The sequence below is a fragment of the Neoarius graeffei genome, chromosome 26, assembly GCF_027579695.1.
Source record: "Neoarius graeffei isolate fNeoGra1 chromosome 26, fNeoGra1.pri, whole genome shotgun sequence".
Classification (NCBI taxonomy): domain Eukaryota; kingdom Metazoa; phylum Chordata; class Actinopteri; order Siluriformes; family Ariidae; genus Neoarius; species Neoarius graeffei.
The window spans coordinates 4,111,168-4,137,057 of NC_083594.1; the positions used below are offsets into that span (position 1 = coordinate 4,111,168).

Genomic DNA, 25,890 nt, shown 5'->3' on the forward strand with positions numbered 1-25,890 from the left:
AATCTTAAACATAAAACGTGTTGGAATGTGCGACCTGTTGTTCATGTTCTGGGAAAAAAACAAAACAAAAAAAAACTCAGAACTTCTGAGATTAAAGTCGTAAATTTTTGAGAGGAAAAATAACCTCGGAATGATAGTGTTTTCTTTTTTTTTGTCAAGGAACCACACTGCTTCACTTTTAAAGGTCAGAACGACGTCATCACACCACAGACGCTACGTCTGAGCCGAGAGTTTTCAGAGACGCAGCTTTCCTTCTCAGTCAAGCGCGAAGAGGTTTTCAACTCCGTTTCCCAGAACACCCACTCCCCAAAAACTTGAAAAGTTTTGAGTCACTTTTAAACCAGGAAATTTTGAAATTACGAGGTTATGAAACGTCTTCATTATACATTAATACAAGATGTTCTAGATGAAAAAAATTTAGTGGACTTTAGCTTGAAAAACATGTTCATTTGTATGGATATATTAGGAGATGAAAATGAGGGTGGCGCTGCGTGACGTATGTAGGATTCCACACGTCTTCTTCATTCCGTCCCGGATCTGAGACGTTTGTCCGAGCGGCTTCATCAAATAAAGCGAGAAAACTTTACTCCTGGAAAAAGCAGCGTATTGTGCAGTGAACATTTTACAGAAGATTGTGGATTTGTGGAGGATTTGGATGAAAAATTCACTGGGAATAAGCGAGACACGAGGCAGAAACGACAACTGAAGGCAGACGTGATCTCGACTTTGTTTCACCACAAAACACCGGCAGCACGACAGCGTACCGCGTCACGCATCAAACGGATGGAAGATAAGCAGGTCAATATATATATATTTCAGTGGCGGCTGGTAGTCTTTCAAACAGGGGAGGCTGGTCGGTTACGATATTTCCAGATTTTAAAAGAAAAAACATCAATTTTGCACATACTCTTGCCTCTGATCTGGCTGATTGTTGGCAGCGTCACAAACTGTGAAATAACAGGTTCTTTTGGCCCATTAGCCTACTGTCCAATATACATGATGGTGGTGCTGGGGGGGGGGTATATTTTAACATTTTATATTTTAAAATTGTGGCATGTTGTTTAAAAATTGATCATTATTGAAAGCAGCTCTTTGTCAGGAACCTCAGCAGTAACAGCAGAGTGTTCTGGAATAGGCACAAGCACTGACCTTGGGGAGCCAAACATAGAGCTGGGGGCCACACATTTCATTCAATGACACTTTCCCTATATTTTACTTATTTTGACTGAGAAATGTTTTATTGACAATTTTGATAACCCTTCACTTTTAATCCAGGTCTGTAGTGTGAAATGTTCTCGGCTGTGTTTTTGTTTAAAATGTTTTCCAAATTGTAGCTGTGTTTAATTCATATCCAGAAAAATATATATTCCAATATAATATACTCAGCATAAACATTTTAAATAGATTCTATATTTTTGGTCCATCCATGCCATATTACTAAAGTAGCCTATTTACTGTTGTTGATGTGGGTCACTTGCTGTTAGCCAATTCACTTTCTCGTACCAGGAGAGCTGAAAGGAACGAGTATTATTCCCTACCTTTTTCACCAAGTCAATTTGAGGCGTTGCTCTACCCTGCTCTTTAATTTAAATTTTTTCCTCGAAAGGAAGACTGGCAAATGGCTTCGCCAAAATTAAATCAGCAATGCTTGGCATCCGTGCGCAGCTTTCTTGCTAGCTGACTAGCCCCCTCAAGTTCAAGTTCAGTCACTCAAATAAACAACATTTCTGGAACTAAGATAGCAAACTTGACAACACTATATTTACACTTTATTTACAATGAAAATATATACAAACTAAAAAAGCTGGTAGAAACCGTATGTAATGAATGAAATCGAAATGTAAGCTGATCTCTTACAATACACCACAGCACTTGCGAATCCACATGGGACTGAACTGAGATTCACCGCTGCCTGTCTATAGGTGAAACGAGCTGTCAATCAAAGAAAATATCCGGCCGCTTTCACCAATCACCAGTCTCCTCGCGGAAACTGCCATGTCCCTCCCACTGTGAGGCTGGGAGTCCGGTGGGCGGGCATTTTCGCAGTATTTGTCCAATAACCGTCTTGCATTTTGAGATTGAAAAGCGCATCGCTCCCAAATGCCATTAAAGTCCACTGAGTCTGCGCTGCATCGCGCTGTCACGAGGGGGAAAAACTCACGCACACATTAAAGTTATAAGGGCATTTTTAGAGGAGGCTGAGCCTCCCTCGTTGTCTTAGAGCAATCGCCCGTGATATATTTAAATAAACAGGCAATAAACTAGTCACTACTTTATTTTGATTCCTTTCCTAATCCTGCATTGCCATAATTTTTGTGGAGAAATGCAAACAAATTGACCGAGACCATAATATGCTAGACCATAATATTATCCTATAGTCGAGTACGGCATGCACTTGTACACCTCTGCTGTGCTTGCGGAAAATGACATCACGCACAATGGAGTTATGGCGGCTTCGCTGACAAAAAAATAGTCTCGTCTATTTTCATCACTTTCGTGCAGAGGTGGACAAAGAACCCAACTTCATTATTTAAGTCAAAGTACAGATCCCACTGGTCAAATGTGACTCTGATACAAGTGAAAGTTGTACAGTCAAATTTTTCCATCCATCCATCCATCCATCCATCCATTATCTGTAGCCGCTTTATCCTGTTCTACAGGGTCGCAGGCGAGCTGGAGCCTATCCCAGCTGACTACGGGCGAAAGGCGGGGTTCACCCTGGACAAGTCGCCAGGTCATCACAGGGCTGACACATAGACACAGACAACCATTCACACTCACATTCACACCTACGCTCAATTTAGAGTCACCAGTTAACCTAACCTGCATGTCTTTGGACTGTGGGGGAAACCGGAGCACCCGGAGGAAACCCACGCGGACACGGGGAGAACATGCAAACTCCACACAGAAAGGCCCTCGCCGGCCACGGGGCTCGAACCCGGACCTTCTTGCTGTGAGGCGACAGCGCTAACCACTGTGCCACCCAGTCAAATTTTTACTTAAGTTAAAGTACTGAAGTACTCGCTTTTAAAAATACTTAAGTATTAAAAGTACATTTTCGGTCAATGCATTGTTGTATTATTGACACAACGCTTACAAAACCTAACGCCGTTACCAAAGACAGAAATGTGAATTCACAAAATGAGCGCATGCTGTGCCATCATGGTGGCTTAACGTTAGCTAGCTAGTCAGTGACGCTCCACCTGACATGCTAGCAAACTCTTTTCAAACTTGAAATCATATTGTATAGCTAACGCTACTAGAAAAGAAAGATTTCTACATTCTGTTTATTTGGCAAGATTATGCTAAAACATATTTCTGAAAGGACTTCAGATAAGTTAACGTTATTCATGTTAGCTTAACTCTGTTTTTACATGCTAACTAACAGTGTCCAAGTTAACTAGCTGTGTGTTCACATTAGCCGTGGACAAGGCGATGGCAACTTGACAGGCAAATCCATAGAAAGTCATTTGACTAACCAGACTGTATAGCTATTGCAACATTATTGCTAGCTCTAAAAGCACAGACAACTTCATTGCAAGCTTTCTCTTGGAATAAAACGTTTATATTCCTCAATATGCTTCCGCAGGTTGGACGGCGAGTTTTTGTAGGCTGAGATGTGGTTTGTTTTCGGCAAATAAAGCAAACATTTAAAATGAAACGAATCTTTAATCCTTTCAGAAAACTGAAACATGGGTTCTAGCTATAGCCGTGGGTGTGTGCATTCTCCAGAAGAACCGCCTCCTTCCATTCTGCCATCAACTGATCGTGTTCAAATAACGCTGCTGAGAAATCACTGAACCTGATTTTATCCAGTCTATGGACGTGACGTGACCCTAGTGATTACTGACAGACTGTCTCAGTGTCACGTGCGAAAAAAACAATCACGTTTTAGAAAAAAAAGAAAAAACATCCACTTTCAAAGCTGCTTCATAGTAACGGGTAACGAGGACCTTGACAGAAATGTAGTGGAGTGAAAAGTACGATATTTGTCTTTCAAATGCAGTGAAGTTAAAGTCATAAGTTTCCAAAAAAAAATACTCGAGTAAAGTACAGATACTCAAAAAGGGTACTTAAGTACAGGACTCAAGTAAGTGTACTTCATTACTGTCCACCTCTGCTTTCGTGGTTATATCGTTAAGAACAAATTCAACATGCAGCTTTTTTTAAAATAAAAGACGGACATGAAGACCGACTTTTAGCTCAATTTGTTTATGTGTGAGATATTTTCTTGAAGGTACATTTCAAACAGATAAAAAATGTGCGATTAATCGTGAGTTAACTTTGGACAATAGACCTCTTGCAGTCACGTGACCGAATCCCGGCTGGAATGTAAACAGCCGCCATCTTGTCGGTCAACAACACAGCTGAATATAACCGACGGACTACACGGCTCATTTTTCTAATGAACAGATAATTAGATATATGTCTAAAATAAACGACCTACAGATTAGTGACCCTTATCGAATACCGGACGTAGTTTTCACGACCGTGTCAGTGGATATTGAACTGCCAGAGGTGGAATACCCAGATGTGTATAATTACCTCATTAACTTTCCCTCGCTGTTCAGTGGTGAAGCACTGCGTGCTTATAAATCTCTGGACAGTTATCTTTACAGAAATTCAGGATTTGTCAGCCGCCCTCAGATGTGGCATCTTGTAAACAAGAAAATAACAATCCTCATTGGACGGGTAAGTCACTTAAGTATTGAGTACTAGTACTGATACTAGATATATCAGTAGTATCTAGTATAGCACTGACTAGCCGATTATAGAATAGAATAGAATAGAATAGAATAGAATAGAGTAATTCCAGCTGTAATTCCAAATCGTCCGTCTTGTTTACCATGGATCTGGCGTTGGAGAGGTAGCGGCTTAGCAGTGGAGGTTTGAGTGTCTGTTTTCTGAGCTTAGTCAACAGGCCGGCTCTGCCTGCAGCCTCGCTTTTGCTTCCTCTCCCGCCGCCGCCTCCTTCGCCTGCCAGACCCGATAACAATCCACGGAGACCCCGCTGGTCTCGCTATCTCGTCCGGAATGTTGTGCATGCGATGGAAATCGCTACAAACCGTCATTTTCTTCTGGAAACCAATGTCCAGTAAGTCCATACGGTTGTAGTGGATATTGAAGTCCGGTACAGACGAACAACACGCAAAAATACACACAAAAAAACATAAAAAACGTGCACAGGTAGGGAGAGCTTGTAGCCGCAGCATCCCTATCATGCTCTGCCATATCCACTATTATGGTTGAATATTTTATATTATCAGTTAGATCAAGTATCAGTAGTCTATCACTATTACTGTATATATAGTATACCTCATAGCAGCAATCCATTTTGCACGCCTGTCAGGGTCCCGTGGCAGCCTACTGTCAAGTGTATGTGAACATCATGGGTTTCCCACATTTGAAAGGGAAGGACTCGGACACAGGATTCCACTCGTCTTATGTTTTATTGATTTTCAGTGGAGTTGACGTTGTAGTAGAATTGTATATAGTAGGGTTTTCCAGAAGAAAAGGTAGAAGTAGAAGCAAAAGTAGAAGTAGAAGGCGGAAATACGGCGTTTGACCGACAAGATGGCGTCTGTTTACAATCTGGATCGGCTGTGACGTCACATGCAAGTGGTCTATAATGCGATTAATCACGATTAAATATTTTAATCAATTGACAGCTATAATAATAATAATAAATAGTGTGCCTCCTGTTCATCCTGTATGTGACTGTGTACATTATCTATTCATGCCAGATTATATTCACATTTGGTGAGAGACAGACTCTGCTCACTCCAAAGACTAAAGGAGGAATCGGTGATGTCTGGTTGTCCCTGACACGTCCTTTAATCGCCCTCTAATCGCACACAGCCAAGTAAAACCCTCCATCACAGATGACTCAGGGCACGAGGGGGAAAAGATCACACTCTGTCTGCTCTCTGTACGATCTGTCCTTCACATACTGACAAACTAGCCTACCTACACACACACACACACACACACACACACACACACACACACCGAGCGACCCTGAGCTCAGCCTAGTGCCCAGCCTTCATCTCACTGATCTCCAAAAAAGAAAAGAAAGAAGTAGAGGAAAGATCTTGAAAGTGAAGAGGACACGAATCTTTGCGTGTGGACACAAGGGGAATGGAGGGGGAAAAAAACCAACAACAAAATGCTTAGTGGCCTAAACGAGAAGCCAGGGTGCGTGACAGCCTTTTAATTGCTTCATTACAGTAATTAATTTGCTCTCTTTTCAATTAGCACTGGGGATATTGTGATGGGCTTTTCTTTCTTTTTTTGGTGATGTTTTTCAGCTGTTTTTTCTTCTCCACCTCAATTGTCCTCTCTGTTTTTTTTTTCCTCTCTCAATTTCGAAGTGTGCTTTATTGGCGTGTTAACGAACTCACTGTATATTTTACACCGCGGCAGTGTCGAACTGAATCGAATCGAATTCTCCATTCTGACTGGTCAGGACAGGAGGTGTTGATTAATTCTCTTGTTGATTAACAGCAGCTCTGACAGTGGTGCAGCTTCAGACCACAGGTTTATATGAACGTTGAGCCGTTATCGTTTCTATGGTAACAGTTCATTGAACTGCTGGCAAGTCTGTTGTGGTATAAAAGGAATAAAACACTGCAGGATGTGCTTCTTCTTCTTCTTTTTCATTTAACGTCTTTTTGTTCCCATATTTCATGGGGTTGGACGAGCTATGAGCGTTCTCCATCTCAGTCTGTTATAGACCATCTCTTCTTCGAGGTTAAGTTCCCTCAGAGCTTCCTCTATACACTTCTTCCATGTTTTCAGAGGCCTTCCTCAGGGGCATCTTCCGTCAATTACAGCTTCTGCTGATTTCCGTACCACACTACTCTCTTCTTTTCTTTTGATATGCACGGACCATCTCAAACGTTGTCTTCTCATTACATTTCGTTTGCTTTCCACTTGACATCTCTCTATCACTTCCTCACTTGATATTCCCTCTTCCCAGTGTATATTTGCCATATATTGGAACATCCGGCAATCACATCTCTTCCCCATGTTTTCAAGGTTCCTAGTCATCGGCCATGTTTCTGCTCCGTACATAAGTACAGGCCTAATGCATGCACAGTACGTTTGTACTCTGTTTTTTAGGGGAATTCCTTGATTCGTCAAAAGACTAGATATCTGTCTATGTGCTATTACAGAGAAATGAGACCATTGATGATGGCGTAGCTCACTCCGGCCCCGTCTAGTCCAGAAGGAAGGATCTAAAGTGGGCCACCTTGCACAATAAATGTTGGAAGCTATATACACTATATACAAGCTATATATAGAAGCGATATCCACCCTAGGAATACCGACCTATTTACCAGAAAGAATCCAAAACGGTGAAGAATTGACCAAGAAGCAATTTTTGTTGAACTGCTTAAGGCATTAAGGCTTAATTAGTCCATAACTTCATTAATAATTGTAATAAAGCAAATCTAGGTAGAAGTTCTATGCACCCTAGATTCCACTACCTTCATGCCAGAAAGAATCAAAATCGGTGAAGAATTGAGGGAGAAGAAGCGATTTGTGTGGAAACTGCTCATTAGGGATTGATTAATTACTCCATATCTTCATTAATAATTGCAATTATGCAAATTTGTGTAGAAGCTATATGCACCCCAGGCAGACCTACCTTCCTGCCAAAAAGAATAAAAATCAGTGAAGAACTGAGAGAGAAAAAGCGACGGACGACAGACAACACATGATGGCATAAACTCATCACCCGTTGGCCGGATGAGCTAATAATAATAATTATAGCGACGTAACCAACTTCAGCATGTTGACAGGGGCTCAGCTTTATCACACCACGCCATTGTTGATTATTTTTCCATTGCTTGTTTGCGATAGACGTCACTTCCTGTAGTGATCCGCCTCATTACGTGTTCAGATTCCCAGCATCGTATTGGTTTACAGTCGCTTCGCAGTAGTTTCTTGTGTTTTGCCTCCAGACATGGCAGATTGTTGCTCTGTATTTGGATGTTCGAACTGATCAAATCGAGAAAAAGACAAAAGGTATTACAGGATCGCAAAAGAAGTCGTGCACGAGGGTTAAAGAACGAAAAATCACGATCTCAAAGAGATGCTGTGAAAAAGTGTTGCATTACTGCTACAGGTTTCCCTTTGAGCGTGCACTGACAGTTCCATCATTCTGTCGCTAAACGAACAGCTGATCACACCGAGGTGCTCGCTGAGCGCCCATATTTATTAGTTTGGTCCTGCGTTTCCTTTCCTTCGTATATAACATAACGTCTTTTCTTCTCGCTTTCTTTCCGTTACTGTAGTCGCTCTTTCACGTTTCATTCGCACACTCACGTCCTCCATTTTTCTCTCCCGTTTCAAATTTGTATCCCACAATGCCTTGCGTGAACGGGGAAAGCCCACCTGAATATCTTATATTGTGTCATGGTGAAGCAGGAAAAAATAGCGGAGAATTTAGGGCCATGTGGCTCTAAATTCATTAATTGTTCTATTAAAAAAACTGTCTACAGGACAGTCTAAAGGCCATCTGTCTACAGCAGAAAAAAATAAAATAACAAAACACATCTGGAAAAATCCCAAGGGAGTCTGGAGCCAGATTCGTGGCGTTAACTGTGGAAGCGCCAGCAGGCTGCGCGAGCTTGCAGGGTTTCAGTGCACAGCCTGTGTAGACCAAGTTTAGCAGCGAGCGAGTTTGCATTGAAATATGGAATTGTCACCTGAGCGCAATGTAGGAAACGCTGAGTACTAATCCCATCAAGACTGGTGTTGCTACACCCTCCTACGATACATCTGTTAACCATTTTAATAATTACGTGATAACATTGAAGAAATTTGCAGAAAACCACCAGGTCGTTTTCTCATAAACAAACCAGCGCTGACGTAGGATTCAGAAGGAGGCGTCCCGCACGCAACGTCACGAAAATCAATGTTTGCCGGGAAACCCAAATGGCAAGTTTTTTCAGAGGCGGACCAGTGTTACAGATATTTGACCAAAGTTTAATATAAAATAGGAGAATTACATTGATCTTGCTCCTGAATTTACCCGTGATATGCACTTTAAGCTGTAGGGGTCCAATCCATCGCTTAAAACATATTTTTTTCTTGATATCTCGATTTTGCTTTTCAGTAAACCACGAGGCAAAAAGTCACGTGATTGCAAACGCAGAATAACAACAATACAAAACTGTTTTATTCATGAAATAATAGATATATAACAAATGCTCAGTCTCTGGAGGGAGACGCAGTGTGTGAGGTGAAGGACACTGAGGTCTCCTGGTCTCCTGTGGTAATGAGCCAGAAACTGAGTGTGTGTGTCTCTCTCTCTCTCTCTCGCACACACACACTGCTATTTGTCTTTCTCCATTCTTTAAAAGAGTGTTCAGTTCAGTAATGCATTATTTAACACAATTCTCGTATCTTCGTTTTTCTTTTCCCCTCACACTGTCCCACTGAGGCCGAGCCCTGGGTCAGAGTCTGCACACTCAAAAGTGTAGTGTGTGTGTGTGTGTGTGGGTGTGTGTGTGTGGGTGTGTAGGGAAGTAATGGTTCATCCAGTCCGGGAGGTTGGGGAAAAAGTGGGTGCTAATAACACACTGGCACCAGGATTGGCCACGCCCGTCTGCGGTATCAGACAGAGCAGGAGAGAGAGAGAGAGAGTGTGTGTGTGTGTGTGTGTGTGTGTGTGTGTGTGTGTGTGTGTGTGTGTGTGTGTGTGTGAAAATATGTAAGTGTAGCTTCCAAAGCTAGTGCATGGATTTAAAACATAATCTTGCAACTTTTTCAGAGTAAACATAAAAGAATGATATATTTTCATTAACATATTCTCACGTATCTGCTTCGACCCAATCACATTTCATTCTCCGGTATTTCCTGAGTCGAAGCTCCACCTCTTGGGATCTTCTGACTTTTAAACCAGTTCTATCCGGTTGTGATTTATGCAGCGAACTCGTGTAATTTGGTGTCACTTAAAGTGGGCAAAGGAAGGAAGAAGAGCTGGATTTTGGTTGTGTCACTTTGATTTGTAGTTTGTTTGAGAAATTTTGAGATAAAGACTTTCTACATCGCGATGCAGGGTTTTGTTTGATTGTTTTGTTTTTTAAAAGGTGTTGGCCAACAGCTACTTGAGAAAGCGAAGGCTAACACATGCTTCTTCCAGGACACGTGAAGCTAACCTCAGCACTTTTTCACAATGTGGCGTAACACAGTCACAGGAAAGCGCTATCTGCCCTCTTCCTCATACATGAGCTCAGAGACGCCCAGGATTGGTCACTGTCGCTGTGATTGACAGGGGAGACAGAGTAAGCCCCTCCCATCCAATCCAATCCAATCCAATCCAATCTCCCACTTCCAGTTTTGCTCTCTTGTCTCCAGGCCACAATGTGAACGGAAACACATTACAGTTTTTTTTTTTTTTTTTTAATAAATATCTGGTCACTTATCACATATATTTTCTGGTTATGTGATGTTTCTGATCATTCGTCTCACTGGGATTTCTTAATACATTCGCATTTCTTGGTCAGGTTACACATCCAGGCCTGTACTGTGATCCTGCTCATGATTCGCCACATTTACAAACTGCAGACACATACTTTGGCTTTGTTTCCACTTCTTACACACACACACACACACACACACACACACACACACACACACACACACACACACACAAAAGCCAATCCAAAAATACCTACCTTAGAAATTCAAATATAAAATACTTTTAATTGTTTTATACATTTCTTGCTTATTCCATAATTCCCTCTGTGTTATTGTGTACTGTTTGTCGTCTTCATTATTATTCTAAAATCTGAAAAAAATATAGACGAGCAGGGGTGTGCAAACTTTATCTCACACAAAGCAGAAAAGCAGGAAGGACAAGAAAGGGAGAAAAACTAAAGTCTGTTGTCCTTCCACACTCCGTCCTCATGCTGTCTGCTTGCTTTAACGCTCGAGCGACTTTGTGCCCTTCGAACGGCGGTAAATAAATTCCCTCTCATAAAAGATGCAGGCGACACGCTGCGCTGCGGTAAACAGTAATCATGTAGCCTGCCATTCAGGCCATGGTGACTAATGCATGTCTTTCACGTGTGCACTCGCTCAAATCAAACATCTCAATGAATAAATAAGTGTGTTTTTACCTCACCCTCACAATGTCGCACGCAAGTGCGCGCTCGATACACTTTACCCCTCGACATTTAGCGAGCAACGTGCAGCGTGTGGAAATATTCAGTGACGTCCCTAACAGATATACTGAGTGAACTGATATGCGTATAATATGAGCAATTGCGCGCTCTGATTGGCTACTCTACTACTAGGATATCAGCTCATATACTGTGAGTAGAGAAAAACAAAATGGCGGCGCGTGTTGCTGAACCAACCGAGGACGAAATAAAAACTCTACTCAAAAACAAAACTCCAAAAAATACAAAAAAAAGCAACAAAATATGGAATTAAAGTATATGATGGTAAGAATGTTTATACATATATATTTTTTCAAGAATTATTATTCTCATCTCATCTCATTATCTCTAGCCGCTTTATCCTTCTACAGGGTCGCAAGCAAGCTGGAGCCTATCCCAGCTGACTACGGGCGAAAGGCGGGGTACACCCTGGACAAGTCGCCAGGTCATCACAGGGCTGACACATAGACACAGACAACCATTCACACTCACATTCACACCTACGCTCAATTTAGAGTCACCAGTTAACCTAACCTGCATGTCTTTGGACTGTGGGGGAAACCGGAGCACCTGGAGGAAACCCACGCGGACACGGGGAGAACATGCAAACTCCACACAGAAAGGCCCTCGCCGGCCACGGGGCTCAAACCCAGGACCTTCTTGCTGTGAGGCGACAGCGCTAACCACTACACCACCGTGCCGCCCAAGAATAATAATAATTATTATTATTATTATCGCATTTTCACAAATTGCTCCTGTCATTTGTTTACATTCTAAGCGGAAATGATTTTGTTGGACGTTTTGTAGAAAGTTTTTATCGATCGAATTTGCGAAAAATATTTTAAAAAATGCTTCGTTTCTCAAAATCCAGTGCATGTGGATAGAATAAAACAGTTATTCCACTCAATCTCGGTGCTACGCGCCTCATCGGCTATCAGCTCAGGTACGACTCGATTTCGTAAAATCGATAAATTCGAACGTACAGTAAATTGCTAGGTTTCATGTCACTCAAAACGTTCTCCGTTTACCTCGACAGGCAGCGAGGACGCAGCTTTCACGAAGGAAAATCAAGTCGAGAAGAAATGTGACTAATGTGAGATATACAGAACGGGGGCGTGGCTTCTACAGAGTGTTAATTAATACCAGAGTGTTCAAAACATCGATGCGACTGTCAATCGTTTCAGCTTCATACATCGATTGGCTTATTTGGGGGTTGAGGGGAAGAACTTTTGGCTTGTTTTTTGAGATCAGGCTGGAAAGTATTTATCAATAAATCCCAGTTTTTTGTTTCCTACGCTTCCTTTTGGGGGATTTTTTGAATCATGACTTTAACTGATGTATCACAGTTGTGTGCCTTTTCAACAGTTTGTATATTTGTGTGTGTGTGTGTGTGTGTAGGGACATGGTCAGGCATCACTGGAGCGATCAGCACCGATGCCCAGTGTTCTGTGACGTGTACACACACACCTCACTCAGCTGAAAAACAAGCTGTTTTTACGCTCCCTGCTTTAACACCAGCACACCGTTAGTGTACTCGGATTGTTCTGTGCAGTTAGAGTCACATTGACAGCTATTCATTTGTGAAATCTGAGCTCGAGTGATTGCTCTGATGGATGAGAGCGTATTGATCGGGTGAAGCGGCGGCTGGAGCAGAGGTAATCATGTCTAAGAGCCATGTGTCAATCGACTGTTATCTGCCTTTAATTCCGCCGTTGTTCCAGTAAACATGGCGCACGTGGTGTATAAATCCGCTGTGAGTGGTGCGTGACGGTGCTGTGAAATGCGGACGAGCTGCTGTTTGGTGTTAATACACCGCCTGAGAGTTTATAGAGTTGGGGAAAGTGAGAGGAGGAACAGCCAGCCGCATGCTTCAGGTCTCTCGCTGATGTGCTTATTCTCACTCGCTGAAATCAATCATGAGCTTCAGACGGCCGAGTGGAGAGAAAACTCTCCGTAAACCTATGATCAGACTCAAAGTGAAGCGCAGTGAGGAAAAGAGCCGACCACACGCTGCGTCCGTGTTTAGTTTTCTTTGAACATTTCTGCTTTCAGCAACACCTCATCTACAGCAGCCTTCTTCTGCACAGGGTACACACACACACACACACACACACACACACACACACACACACACACACACACTTTGCCTCGAGCAATCAGAAGCAGAATGAGTGAATGTGAGTGAAGAACAGCAGTATTCCTTATTCTCTCCTTCAATCTCTGCAAAAACTATCTCGTCTCTCTCTCTCTCTCCCCCCCATAGACAGACAAACAGACTGAGAGACACAGATAGGCAGACAGACACAGAGAGACAGACAAAGAAACAAATAGACAGGCAGACAGATAGATAGACAGACAAATGGACAGACAGATAGACAGACAGATATATAGACAGACAGACAGACAGACAGACAGACAGACAGATGGATAGATAGACAGACAGACATAAATAGATAGACTAAGAAAGAAATAGACAGATGGATGGACAGGCAGACAGATAGATAGACAAATGGACAGATAGATAGACAGACAAATATATAGACAGACAGATGGACGGACAGACGGATAGATAGATAGATAGATAGATAGATAGATAGATAGATAGATAGATAGATAGACGGATGGATAGACAGATAGATAGACAGATAGATAGACAGACAGACTGAAAGACAGATAGATCAATAGATAGACAGACAGATAGATAGACAGATAGACAGACAGATCAATAGATAGACAGATAGATAGACAGACAGATAGACAGACAGATCGATAGATAGACAGATAGACAGACAGACAGACAGATCGATAGACAGACAGACAGATAGATCGATAGATAGACAGACAGATTGATAGATAGACAGATACACAGACAGACAGAGAGATCGACAGATAGATAGACAGATCGATAGACAGACAGACAGACAGATCGATAGATAGACAGATAGATAGACAGACAGATCGATAGATAGACAGATAGACAGACAGACAGATCGATAGACAGACAGACAGATAGATCGATAGACAGACAGACAGACAGACAGACAGACAGACAGACAGATAGATAGATAGATAGATAGATAGATAGATAGATAGATAGATAGATAGATAGATAGACAAATATATAGACAGACAGATGGACGGATAGATAGATAGATAGATAGATAGATAGATAGATAGATAGATAGATAGATAGATAGATAGATAGACTGAAAGACAGACAGATCGATAGATAGACAGATAGATAGACAGATAGATCGATAGATAGACAGACAGATAGATAGACAGATAGACAGACAGATCGATAGATAGACAGACAGACAGACAGACAGATCGATAGACAGACAGACAGATAGATCGATAGATAGACAGACAGATCAATAGATAGACAGATACACAGACAGACAGAGATCGACAGATCGATAGACAGATCGATAGACAGATCGATAGACAGACAGACAGACAGACAGACAGACAGATAGATAGATAGATAGATAGATAGATAGATAGATAGATAGATAGATAGATAGATAGATAGAGGTCTTACCTGGAGCAGCCAGTAACACCTGCGGTGGAAGGTGGGGATTATGGAGGAGTGGACGTAACACCCGTACAGACACTGTGAAAACACACACACACACACACACAGAGAACTTTACTAAACACACACACACTCTCTTTTTCCTCTGCACAGTCTCATTGATTATTAATGCAGTTACTCATCCACATGTCTACAGTTTGCACAGAAAAGCATGTGAGCATGAAATGAACCATTTCACCCCCAAGACTGCAAAAAATAACTCTAATTTCATCATGATCACAATTTCTGGCTTCCCCACTTAATTAAACATGATGAACTGTGATTATAGAGAGCAGAGATAAAGTTAGTGAACTGCCTAATGTGCTGTTTTGGTCTCGGACTCTGGTTCGTCAGTCACTCCAGGTTTTAAATGACCTGCTGTCTGTTCGGTTATATATTATAATGTAAATAATTTAATACTCTTTTCTATCAGACTTTTCTGATCATTTGAGGCTGGTACATTTTACACAGGGAGTCGTTTAGATTGTGATTCATTTAGAGAAGGATGCATGTAGATAGTGATTCATTATTTTAGACAGTGATTCATATTCATACATTTAAATATTGATTCATGTGTTTAGTTAGTGATTCATACAATTGGATCGTGATTCATTTAGCGAGTGATTCATTTACATAGTGATTCATAAATGGAGATTGTGACTAATTTTGAAAGTGATTCATACATTTGGATACTGATTCATTTGTATAGTGAGTCATTTAGACAGTGATGCATGCATTTAGATAGTGATTCTTGTATTTGGATAGTGATTCATTTAGACAGTGATACATTTAGATAGTGATTCCTGTATTTGGATAGCGATTCATTTAGATTTAAGTTAAGTTAAAGTCCTTCCCACGCCTTACAGTACCTGGTATTCCTAGGCAGTCTCCAGTGATTCATAAATGGAGATAATGATTCATTTTCACTGTGATTCATACCTTTGGATAGTGATTCATTTAGACAGTGATTCATGTTGATAGGGAGTCATACATTTAGACAGTGATTCATGTCAAAAAATTAAAACTGCAAGGGTCGAGCAAGAACAAAACATTTGCATTCATCTTTATTTGCATTTATATTTAAAATTTCGATTCATATTGAACAACTGTACTGAAAATTTACTCTGAAAAAGTAAAACTGTTATTTTACTTGACTCACCGTCTACAAGTATCAGAATAACATACTGTCATGGTTTAATTATTTGTGTCTCATTTATTTATGCTTAGCATTTTTATTGCCAAGTGTCGTTGCCTAATGTAAAGCAGAAACAGGGATTGAAAATTTAAAGGGAAAATTGAACAGATTACACATTGTAAATAATTTCAAATATGGAAGAATAGCCAGTTTTCCATCGATTTAAAACGGTTAAGTGCAATAAAATGAAAGCAAACTGGCTAGCTACTAAAATAAATACTCCTGGAGAAGAGTTGAATTATCAGCTATTAGCTAAGCGAACTACTTAGCTGCATTCCGTTAGCACAGATTATTATGCTAACAGTGCTTTGGGTTTAATCGCTGCACTGTGTGTCCAGTGCACTTTCCGATCTCTTTAATAATCAAAATTTTTCTTAAATTGGCTGAATCATTTGAGTTTAGGGCTAACAGCACCCCGTCTTGCCTCGTGTCTCTGTCCTTCCCTTTGTCTAGTGTCCTTCTGAGCGAGTCGATAGCAGGCGATTGACCCTAATGCTATTTCCAGCTGGGGAATATGTGAGAAGCCAGCCGCCTGGGCCGCCGCTCACCTTAAACAGGCTCCAGATTACAGGAATTAATTGAATAGGAGGGATGAAGTTTCAGTCTCGCTATCACGCATAACAGCACACTCAGCAAGTCAGAAAATAGAAAGTGTGTAAATGAAAAGGCTCACTTCTAAATATACACACCACACGCACAGAGACATCCAGAAACAGTGTACAGATTTATGGAGCAGGTCTTGGAAAGTCATGGTACATTGTTATTGCAATCTGAATTAGTATAACACACACACACACACACACACACACACACACAGGAGAAAGTCTGTCACTTCAGTGGACAGGTGCTGGGTTTCACTCGAGTACACCTTTCTAGACACGTGGGGCATCAAATCAAAACACGTTTTCACAGCACTGACTTTGTTTATCTCCGATTACAGCACCATAATCCATCCTGAGTCTCTCTCTCACACACACACACACACACACACACAGCATGCATAAACACTGTACACACAGTTCCTATACACACATATCATACATAAGGAAGAAACACTCAGTGTCATGACCTTAAAGGGAAATCATCAACGATGGAGTGGTGTGATGAAGCAGAGTTACTGGAATCACCTTTAAGTTGATCGATGTGCTGTTTTATTCCTCTTATACCACAGCCAAATGTCAACAGTTACGACGTGTCATTTATTAACGAACGACATGACATACTTTTTATCCACTTATCCATTTCATGTCAGAACAAGTTAGTTCCTGTTCACACTCATGTTTAGGGTCGGGTATCGTTTGAAATTTATCGATCCCCGACCCCAAATCTGATTCTGATCATCGGTTCCGGTTCTTAACTATTCCCTGTTTTGATTCCAAAATGATGAAAAAACAAACAAACAAACAAACAAACAAACAAACAAAATAAGAGGTCAAATGTTGAGACCAGGGGCGTCAAGCTCGAATTCTTCCTGAGCCGGCATTTTTGCAAGACTCTGAAGAGGCGTTATTACAGACGAGTAGAAAAACAACTAACAGAAATTATTCTATCCACATTCACTGGATATGAGCAATCGAACGCTCTGATTGGCTACTCTACGATGAGGATATCAGCTCATATACCATGAGTAGAGAAAAATAAAATGTTAGAGCGTGTTGCTGAACCAATCGAGGATGAAATAAAAACTACTCGAAAACAAAACCCCAAAAAATACAAAAAAAGCAACAAAATATGGGGTGAACATATTTGATGGTGGGCGGCACGGTGGTGTAGTGGTTAGCGCTGTCGCCTCACAGCAAGAAGGTCCTGGGTTCGAGCCCCGGGGCCGGCGAGGGCCTTTCTGTGTGGAGTTTGCATGTTCTCCCCGTGTCCGCGTGGGTTTCCTCCGGGTGCTCCGGTTTCCCCCACAGTCCAAAGACATGCAGGTTAGGTTAACTGGTGACTCTAAATTGACCGTAGGTGTGAATGTGAGTGTGAATGGTTGTCTGTGTCTATGTGTCAGCCCTGTGATGACCTGGCGACTTGTCCAGGGTGTACCCCGCCTTTCACCCGTAGTCAGCTGGGATAGGCTCCAGCTTGCCTGCGACCCTGTAGAACAGGATAAAGCGGCTACAGATAATGAGATGAGATGAGATGAGATATTTGATGGTAAGAACATATATTTTTTATTTTTCAAGAATTATTATTATCATTATCGCATTTTTCACAAATTGCTCCTGTCATTTCGCTGGCTTGTTTACATTCTAAGCGGAAATTATTTTGTTGGACATTTTGTATAAAGTTTTTATTTATCGAATTGGCAAAAAGTAAAAATAAAAATGCTGTTTCTGAAAATCCAGTGAATGTGGATAGAATAAAACAGTTATTCCACTCAATCTCGGTGCTACGCGACTCGTCGGCGATCAGCTCATGTACGACTCGAGTTCATGGAATAACTGTTCATGATTAGAAGTTTATGCACTGTTATATAATTATATTGATTATGACAAAGTGTTTCTTTTTAAATGAACACATTCCTTTGTATAATTTTATTTTTTGGATACCAGCTGCTTAGTTAAATTAGAAACAGGATTAGCTAATTGGGATGTCAAGATTTTTCCTGTTTCTGGTCATAATATTCACTTGTTATTTTAATCACTTTCAGTGGAATTGTAAAAGTATTTTATGGAAACGTTATTAAAGCTAGACGGCCTTTCGATTTCATAAAATTGGTGAAATTTAGTTCCGTCTGAAATGTGGTGATTGTGATATATGTTTATTTCTGTAATATCTGATAAAATATCAGGCCGTTCTGTGGCTGGGAAGTTATTTAATTTGAAGGGATTAAAGCAAATAATGTGCATTAAATCGCTCGCTTCGCGCAGTCAAGCAGACAGAGGAAGTCCGTGTGCGCATGCGCAGGTTTCCCTTTGAGCGTGCACTGACAGTTCCATCATTCTGTCGCTAAACGAACAGCTGATCACACCGAGGTGCTCGCTGAGCGCCCATATTTATTAGTTTGGTCCTGCGTTTCCTTTCCTTCGTATAGAACATAACGTCTTTTCTTCTCGCTTTCTTTCTGTTACTGTAGTTGGTCTTTTACGTTTCATTCGCACACTCACGTCCTCCGTTTTTCTCTCCTGTTTCAAATTTGTATCCCACAATGCCTTGCGTGAATGGGGAAAGCCCACCACGTGATGTGATGCATGATGTAATGTCTTGAATTGGGTCATGGTGAAGCAGGAAAAAATAGCGGAGAATTTAGGGCCACGTGGCTCTAAAGTCATTAATTGTACTATTAGGAAAAAAAATTATAAAATTGGAAGTCTGTGATTCAAATTCAGTAGCTTTCAGTCACTAAACAAAAATAATTGGGTGTTGGGAAAATTCTTTTTAAGACCTACACTTGAAAAATCTGAAAGGCAGTCTAGCTTTAGCATAGAAAGATAAATAAATATTAAAGATTGTTTGAAAGTGCATTGTGCCTTAAATTATAAAATAATAAATGGGGAAAAATGGATTCTGCCCGTCGGTTTCAGTTAAACATGGAGCCCTGTGCATAGCATGACAGTATATATACACAGTATACTAGTGCATCTCAAACAATTCGAATATTGTGAAAAAGTTTTTTTTCATCATTTAATTCAAAAAGGTAAACTTTCATATGTTATATATTCATTACAACATGTAAAGTGAAATATTTCAAGACTTTTTTTTGTTTTAATTGTAATGATTGTGGCTTATCGCGCATGAAAATCAGAAATCCATCCATTCATCCATCCATTATCTGTAGCCACTTTATCCTTCTACAGGGTCGCAGGCAAGCTGGAGCCTATCCCAGCTGACTACGGGCGAAAGGCGGGGTACACCCTGGACAAGTCGCCAGGTCATCACAGGGCTGACACATAGACACAGACAACCATTCACACTCACATTCACACCTACGCTCAATTTAGAGTCGCCAGTTAACCTAACCTGCATGTCTTTGGACTGTGGGGGAAACCGGAGCACCCGGAGGAAACCCACGCGGACACGGGGAGAACATGCAAACTCCGCACAGAAAGGCCCTCGCCGGCCGCTGGGCTCAAACCCAGAACCTTCTTGTTGTGAGGCGACAGTGCTAACCACTACACCACCGTGCTGCCCAGAAAATCAGAAATCCAGTATCTCAAATTATTAGAATATTTCATTTCGTGTTTTAGGGCCCGTTTACACGAGGACGCTGTCGGGTAAAAACGACTAAATATTTTATCGGAAGTGCCTTTCGTCTACACGGGGACGGCGTTTCCGAGGCTGAAAAACGGAAAAAATTGAAAACGCCTTCCAGAGTGGATAAGTTAAAAACAGCCCCCGTTGCATATCCGTCTAAACTACCCAATACGCGAAACTCTGCTCGGATCTGCTCACGTCGGGTACGCGTTTACGTCATACATATGTACATATACTGTACATGCCAGCCCGGGAAGTAAGAAAGTAAGTAAAAAAGTAAGAGCATGTCTGATTACATCGATCCAACGGACCTTCAAGCTGCTCTGGCAGCTTTAATAAACGTCCAGGAGTCCTTCGAACATCTATACCGAATCTGCACATATACCGTTAATGAACAGAGGCGGGTATAGCATGCTCTTACTTTTTTACTTACTTTCTTACTTACCATAGCCAGAGTAGTCAAAGTTTTCGCGGCGCAGATGTGCAGATCAGACAAGACGGAAGACGTTGCGCATGCGTGCAGGCATAGCGGAGGTCTTTCACAGCACCACCTAGCCGCCTGGCATGCACATCCAATTGAATTCCACACATTTATGCGTCACCGTATAGACGCAGATTTCCTCCTTGAAAACGGTCGTGTAGACGCGGAAAAAAGTGAGAACGAAAACGGACTTTTGCGTTTTTGTTTCAGACCGTCCCCGTGTAAAGTGGGCCTGAGTAAAACAGTATAAATACCATGTAGCTCTCGGTCTCGTTCAGTACAATCATGGGGAAGAAGGCTGACTTAACGGCTGTCCAGAAGACGACCATCGACACAGGAGGGGAAGCCACAGAAAGTCATTTTATATATAAAAAATACACACATACAGTGCTGTGCAAAAGTCTTAGCCCCCCTATATTTTTTTCATACAAACCTTGTTATAGATTTCTATTTTATGACTTCTACATTATCGAGTCAAAACATTACAAAAACATTTCAGAGTTCCAAACATTCGGAAGTTGTTTCCAGCACAAAATTAAATGATACAGAAAGAAAAAAGAAGTTTGTAATGTGTCCGAGCAGCATATTCCAATCAGAGAGCACTTTTCAGATGAAAAAAGAAAACATAATGAAGGCTGCTGGGTTTTGGTGCAAAATGAAGAAGTGAGTGTGACAGTCAAAGCATCCAGAAGAACTGGGGCTGGTTCTGGAAGATGCTCAGGAAAACCTACAGCTCATTTCCACATAAAACTGCACTCACTGGACCTCAGACTAATATTTTTATTTGGTTGTCTCACACCAAATATTAGGGCGGCACGGTGGTGTAGTGGTTAGCGCTGTCGCCTCACAGCAAGAAGGTCTGGGTTTGAGCCCCGTGGCCGGCGAGGGCCTTTCTGTGCGGAGTTTGCATGTTCTCCTCGTGTCCGCGTGGGTTTCCTCCGGGTGCTCCGGTTTCCCCCACAGTCCAAAGACATGCAGGTTAGGTTAACTGGTGACTCTAAATTGAGAGTAGGTGTGAAGGTGAGTGTGAATGGTTGTCTGTGTCTATGTGTCAGCCCTGTGATGACCTGGCGACTTGTCCAGGGTGTACCCCGCCTTTCACCCACAGTCAGCTGGGATAGGCTCCAGCTTGCCTGCGACCCTGTAGAACAGGATAAAGCGGCTACAGATAATGAGATGAGAATGAGCATTTCTTTCCATGTGCCTAACACTTGTGTATATATCGGCCATGTTTTAATAATTCTATAGAAAGGCTAACATATTAGAATGAGTGCATTAATGTGAACCTTGTGGATGTTTGCGATGCATTTTACAAATATACATAAATATGCATTAGATGGTTTGTATATACATAATGATCATTTTACCCAGTATTGCATAAACTGCTTTGAATGTTTTTAATTAGCTGGTTTTATATGAATCCTTTATGGCGGTAGGTGTTACTTCACCAGGGTAGGTGTTCTTCATACTGAGAATTTCTCCATGAACACACACACACCTAAATGGAATAATTTATGCACCGTGTACATATGCTCTTGCACACATGCAGTGAAAACAAATGGGTTGCTATTTCTCAGTAAATATCGCTAGAAACTGTGCTACACAAACCGTAACATATTTGTTGTACTAAATATGAAAAATTCTGTATTATTTAAAAATTCTGCTCCACTTTATTGATATATCGCTTCAGGCAAGAGAGAGATAAAGGAAATGAGAGTGAGAGCGTCATTATAGAGCAAAAGAATTAATCAGTAATTAAGTAGATCGTTTACATTAAATGTGACAAAACCACTAAAAAACTGTCAATGCATTGAATTTACAACCTCGTTCAGGTCGAATCATATTTACATCTAACACGAGGGCACAGGCAAAAGTGGAAAAGAGACTTTGACGCTGCCGAACGTGCTCCCGTGTCCTCTCTCAGTTGCACAACGCTGGCTGCATGGGTGTGTTTGGTAACAGTGTGATTAAGAAATGACAGCGTCAGAGGCTATTATTTGCCGTCTGGGCCCCAGACAGATGCCAGAGTCTCACACGCTGGGCAATTAAAGCCTAATTACATTCACACGATTAGATCAGCCCCAGCGTGGTGTCTGAGAGCAGCTCCTACGCACTGTAACATGCTTTCACAGACGGATGTGAGTGCATGAGTATGCGCACACACACACACACACACACACACACACACACACACACACACACACACACACACACAATCATTCTCTCTCATACACACACTCACTCACACAGAAGCCAAGGTGCCTTTCAGCCTTTTCTTCCAACCTACAGTTTTTCTACTTCCTGCTTAAATCTTATATTTATCTGAAAAATTCCTGAGCGCACAGCATGACAGATCATCTCTCTCTCTCTCTCTCTCTCTCTCTCTCTCTCTCTCTCTGTCTGCCATGATTAAGCTTATCCATGTTGTGACATCACAGAAGGCGTGGCTTCAAGGTGTTCCAAGGTAAGTGTGTTTGTATGAACACAATCCTCTTTGGTTTGCATTTTATTCCACTGTTTTGAGATGTTGACTAAACGAAGCCTTGATTGATGAAATGAACCGTTGACCTTGGAAGCCAGGACTGTGAGAGCTGTCAAATTCCTTTTAAAACACAATCAGAAATTTTAATTACTTGAAATATTGTGAAATTGAATCTCATGAACATTAGCAGTAGAGCTACACCATGCACTCGTATCGTATAAACAACAGAAGGGGCTTGTTTTTTTAAGACTTGTATTTATTTATATATTAATTTATTTATTTAACCACAGCTGGTGATATTCGTTCTGAGATTCTTTCTACAGTAGCTCAGGTAATTTAGGGCTTTGAATCTCTCTCTCTCTCTCTCTCTCTCTCTCTCTTTAGTAGATGATGTACAATGAGTTCTGTCAGTAGGATGAAAAAAATGGAAATGAGTTAGAGCTTTCTAATTCAAACTGAAGTAGGTATAAAGGCATCTCTGTAAGGAATTAAACATGATCAGACATGCTGTTACAGGAAACTATTCCTGTTACTACTCCAAAGTTAAATATTTAAATAATATTGACTGGCATTGAACGAACATATCTGATAGACCATGGAAAAAAAAGCCAGCCAATATTATTATCATCCATACACATTCCTTTCAGGTGTTCAACGCGTCTTTCTCTTTCAAAATTCTCTCTAAATCTTCCGTATTTAACAAAGCAAACCTGGCGGCCATGTTTGTCCCAGTCGCTCGCTAGCGCGGATGTTTTACGTCTCTGATGTGTGATGTTATGTTGTCTTGACAACCATGCAATATCATAAACCATATTCAAAGCTCGTTCTCCATTGGGCAGAGTGATGTAATACACGTAGGATAAGCAATACGCTAACAATATTGCATTCTACTGAACCAAATGAATGAAACCCGCTAGAAGGGAATAGAACACATTTTTATTCCATCAAAAAAGTGTCCTGTATGGATAATAATTTCATATCTTGGAAATTTTCCCTGATTTCAAAACCCCAAAGTGTTCTGAAAACTTAAAGTTACAAAGCGCTGACACTGGACACTCCTTCCATAAATGTTAAATAAACATATCCTTACAGAAAACTTCAACATATGAGTGATCACGCCAAGGGCCATTTCTGGTTCCAAACAGTGCTTCGGTGTTGCCAACTTAGAGACTTTGTAACTGGATTTGGCAACTTTTGAGACCCCTTTAGTGACTTTACTTCAGGAAGAGCCGAGCAACAAATCTAGTGACGTTTTCAGCACGTTATTGACTATCTTGAACTCGATATGGATCTCCAGCTCAGATCACAGCCACTGTTTTACAAGTTTACAAATCAGGTTTACTTGACTCAACCTCAGTGTGTAATGCCAGACTATGCTGTGCTTACGACCAATCACTGATAACCATGGTCCCTCAGTAACCAATCACTGATAACCATGGTCCCTCAGTAACCAATAACTGATAGCCATGGTCCCTCAGTAACCAATCACTAATAGTCATGGTCCCTCAGTAACCAATCACTAATAACCATGGTCCCTCAGTAACCAATCACTAATAACCATGGTCCCTCAGTAACCAATCACCGATAACCATGATCCCTCAGTAACCAATCACTAATAACCATGATCCCTCACTAACCAATCACCGATAACCATGGTCCCTCAGTAACCAATCACTAATAACCATGGTCCCTCAGTAACCAATCACCGATAACCATGATCCCTCAGTAACCAATCACTAATAACCATGATCCCTCACTAACCAATCACTGATAACCATGGTCCCTCAGGAACCAATCACTAATAACCATGGTCCCTCAGTAACCAATCACTAATAACCATGGTCCCTCAGTAACCAATCACTGATAACCATGGTCCCTCAGTAACCAATCACCGATAACCATGATCCCTCAGTAACCAATCACTAATAACCATGGTCCCTCAGTAACCAATCACCAATAACCATGGTCCCTCAGTAACCAATCACCGATAACCATGGTCCCTCAGTAACCAATCATCAATAACCATGGTCCCTCAGTAACCAATCACTAATAGCCATGGTCCCTCAGTAACCAATCACTAATAGCCATGGTCCCTCAGTAACCAATCACTAATAGCCATGGTCCCTCAGTAACCAATCACTAATAGTCATGGTCCCTCAGTAACCAATCACTAATAACCATGGTCCCTCAGTAACCAATCACTAATAACCATGGTCCCTCAGGAACCAATCACTGATAGCCATGGTCCCTCAGTAACCAATCACTAATAGCCATGGTCCCTCAGTAACCAATCACTAATAACCATGGTCCCTCAGTAACCAATCACCGATAACCATGGTCCCTCAGTAACCAATCACTAATAACCATGGTCCCTCAGTAACCAATCACCAATAACCATGGTCCCTCAGTAACCAATCACCGATAACCATGATCCCTCAGTAACTAATCACTAATAACCATGGTCCCTCAGTAACCAATCACCAATAACCATGGTCCCTCAGTAACCAATCACTGATAACCATGGTCCCTCAGTAACCAATCACTAATAACCATGGTCCCTCAGTAACCAATCACCGATAACCATGGTCCCTCAGTAACCAATCACCAATAACCATGGTCCCTCAGTAACCAATCACCGATAACCATGATCCCTCAGTAACCAATCACTAATAACCATGGTCCCTCAGTAACCAATCACCGATAACCATGGTCCCTCAGTAACCAATCACCAATAACCATGGTCCCTCAGTAACCAATCACCGATAACCATGATCCCTCAGTAACCAATCACTA

The 25,890-nt window shown here is 41.4% G+C and overlaps 1 protein-coding gene across 1 annotated transcript in view; it reads right to left on the minus strand.

The window, feature by feature from the left end:
* LOC132874328 (calmodulin-binding transcription activator 1-like) overlaps positions 1-25,890 on the minus strand; it is a 499,951-nt gene that overhangs the window by 74,142 nt on the left and 399,919 nt on the right. Inside the window, exon 6 of the mRNA XM_060910417.1 lies at positions 14,719-14,790. Within this exon, the coding sequence (XP_060766400.1) occupies positions 14,719-14,790 (72 nt within the window). The remainder of the gene's footprint in view (positions 1-14,718; positions 14,791-25,890) is intronic.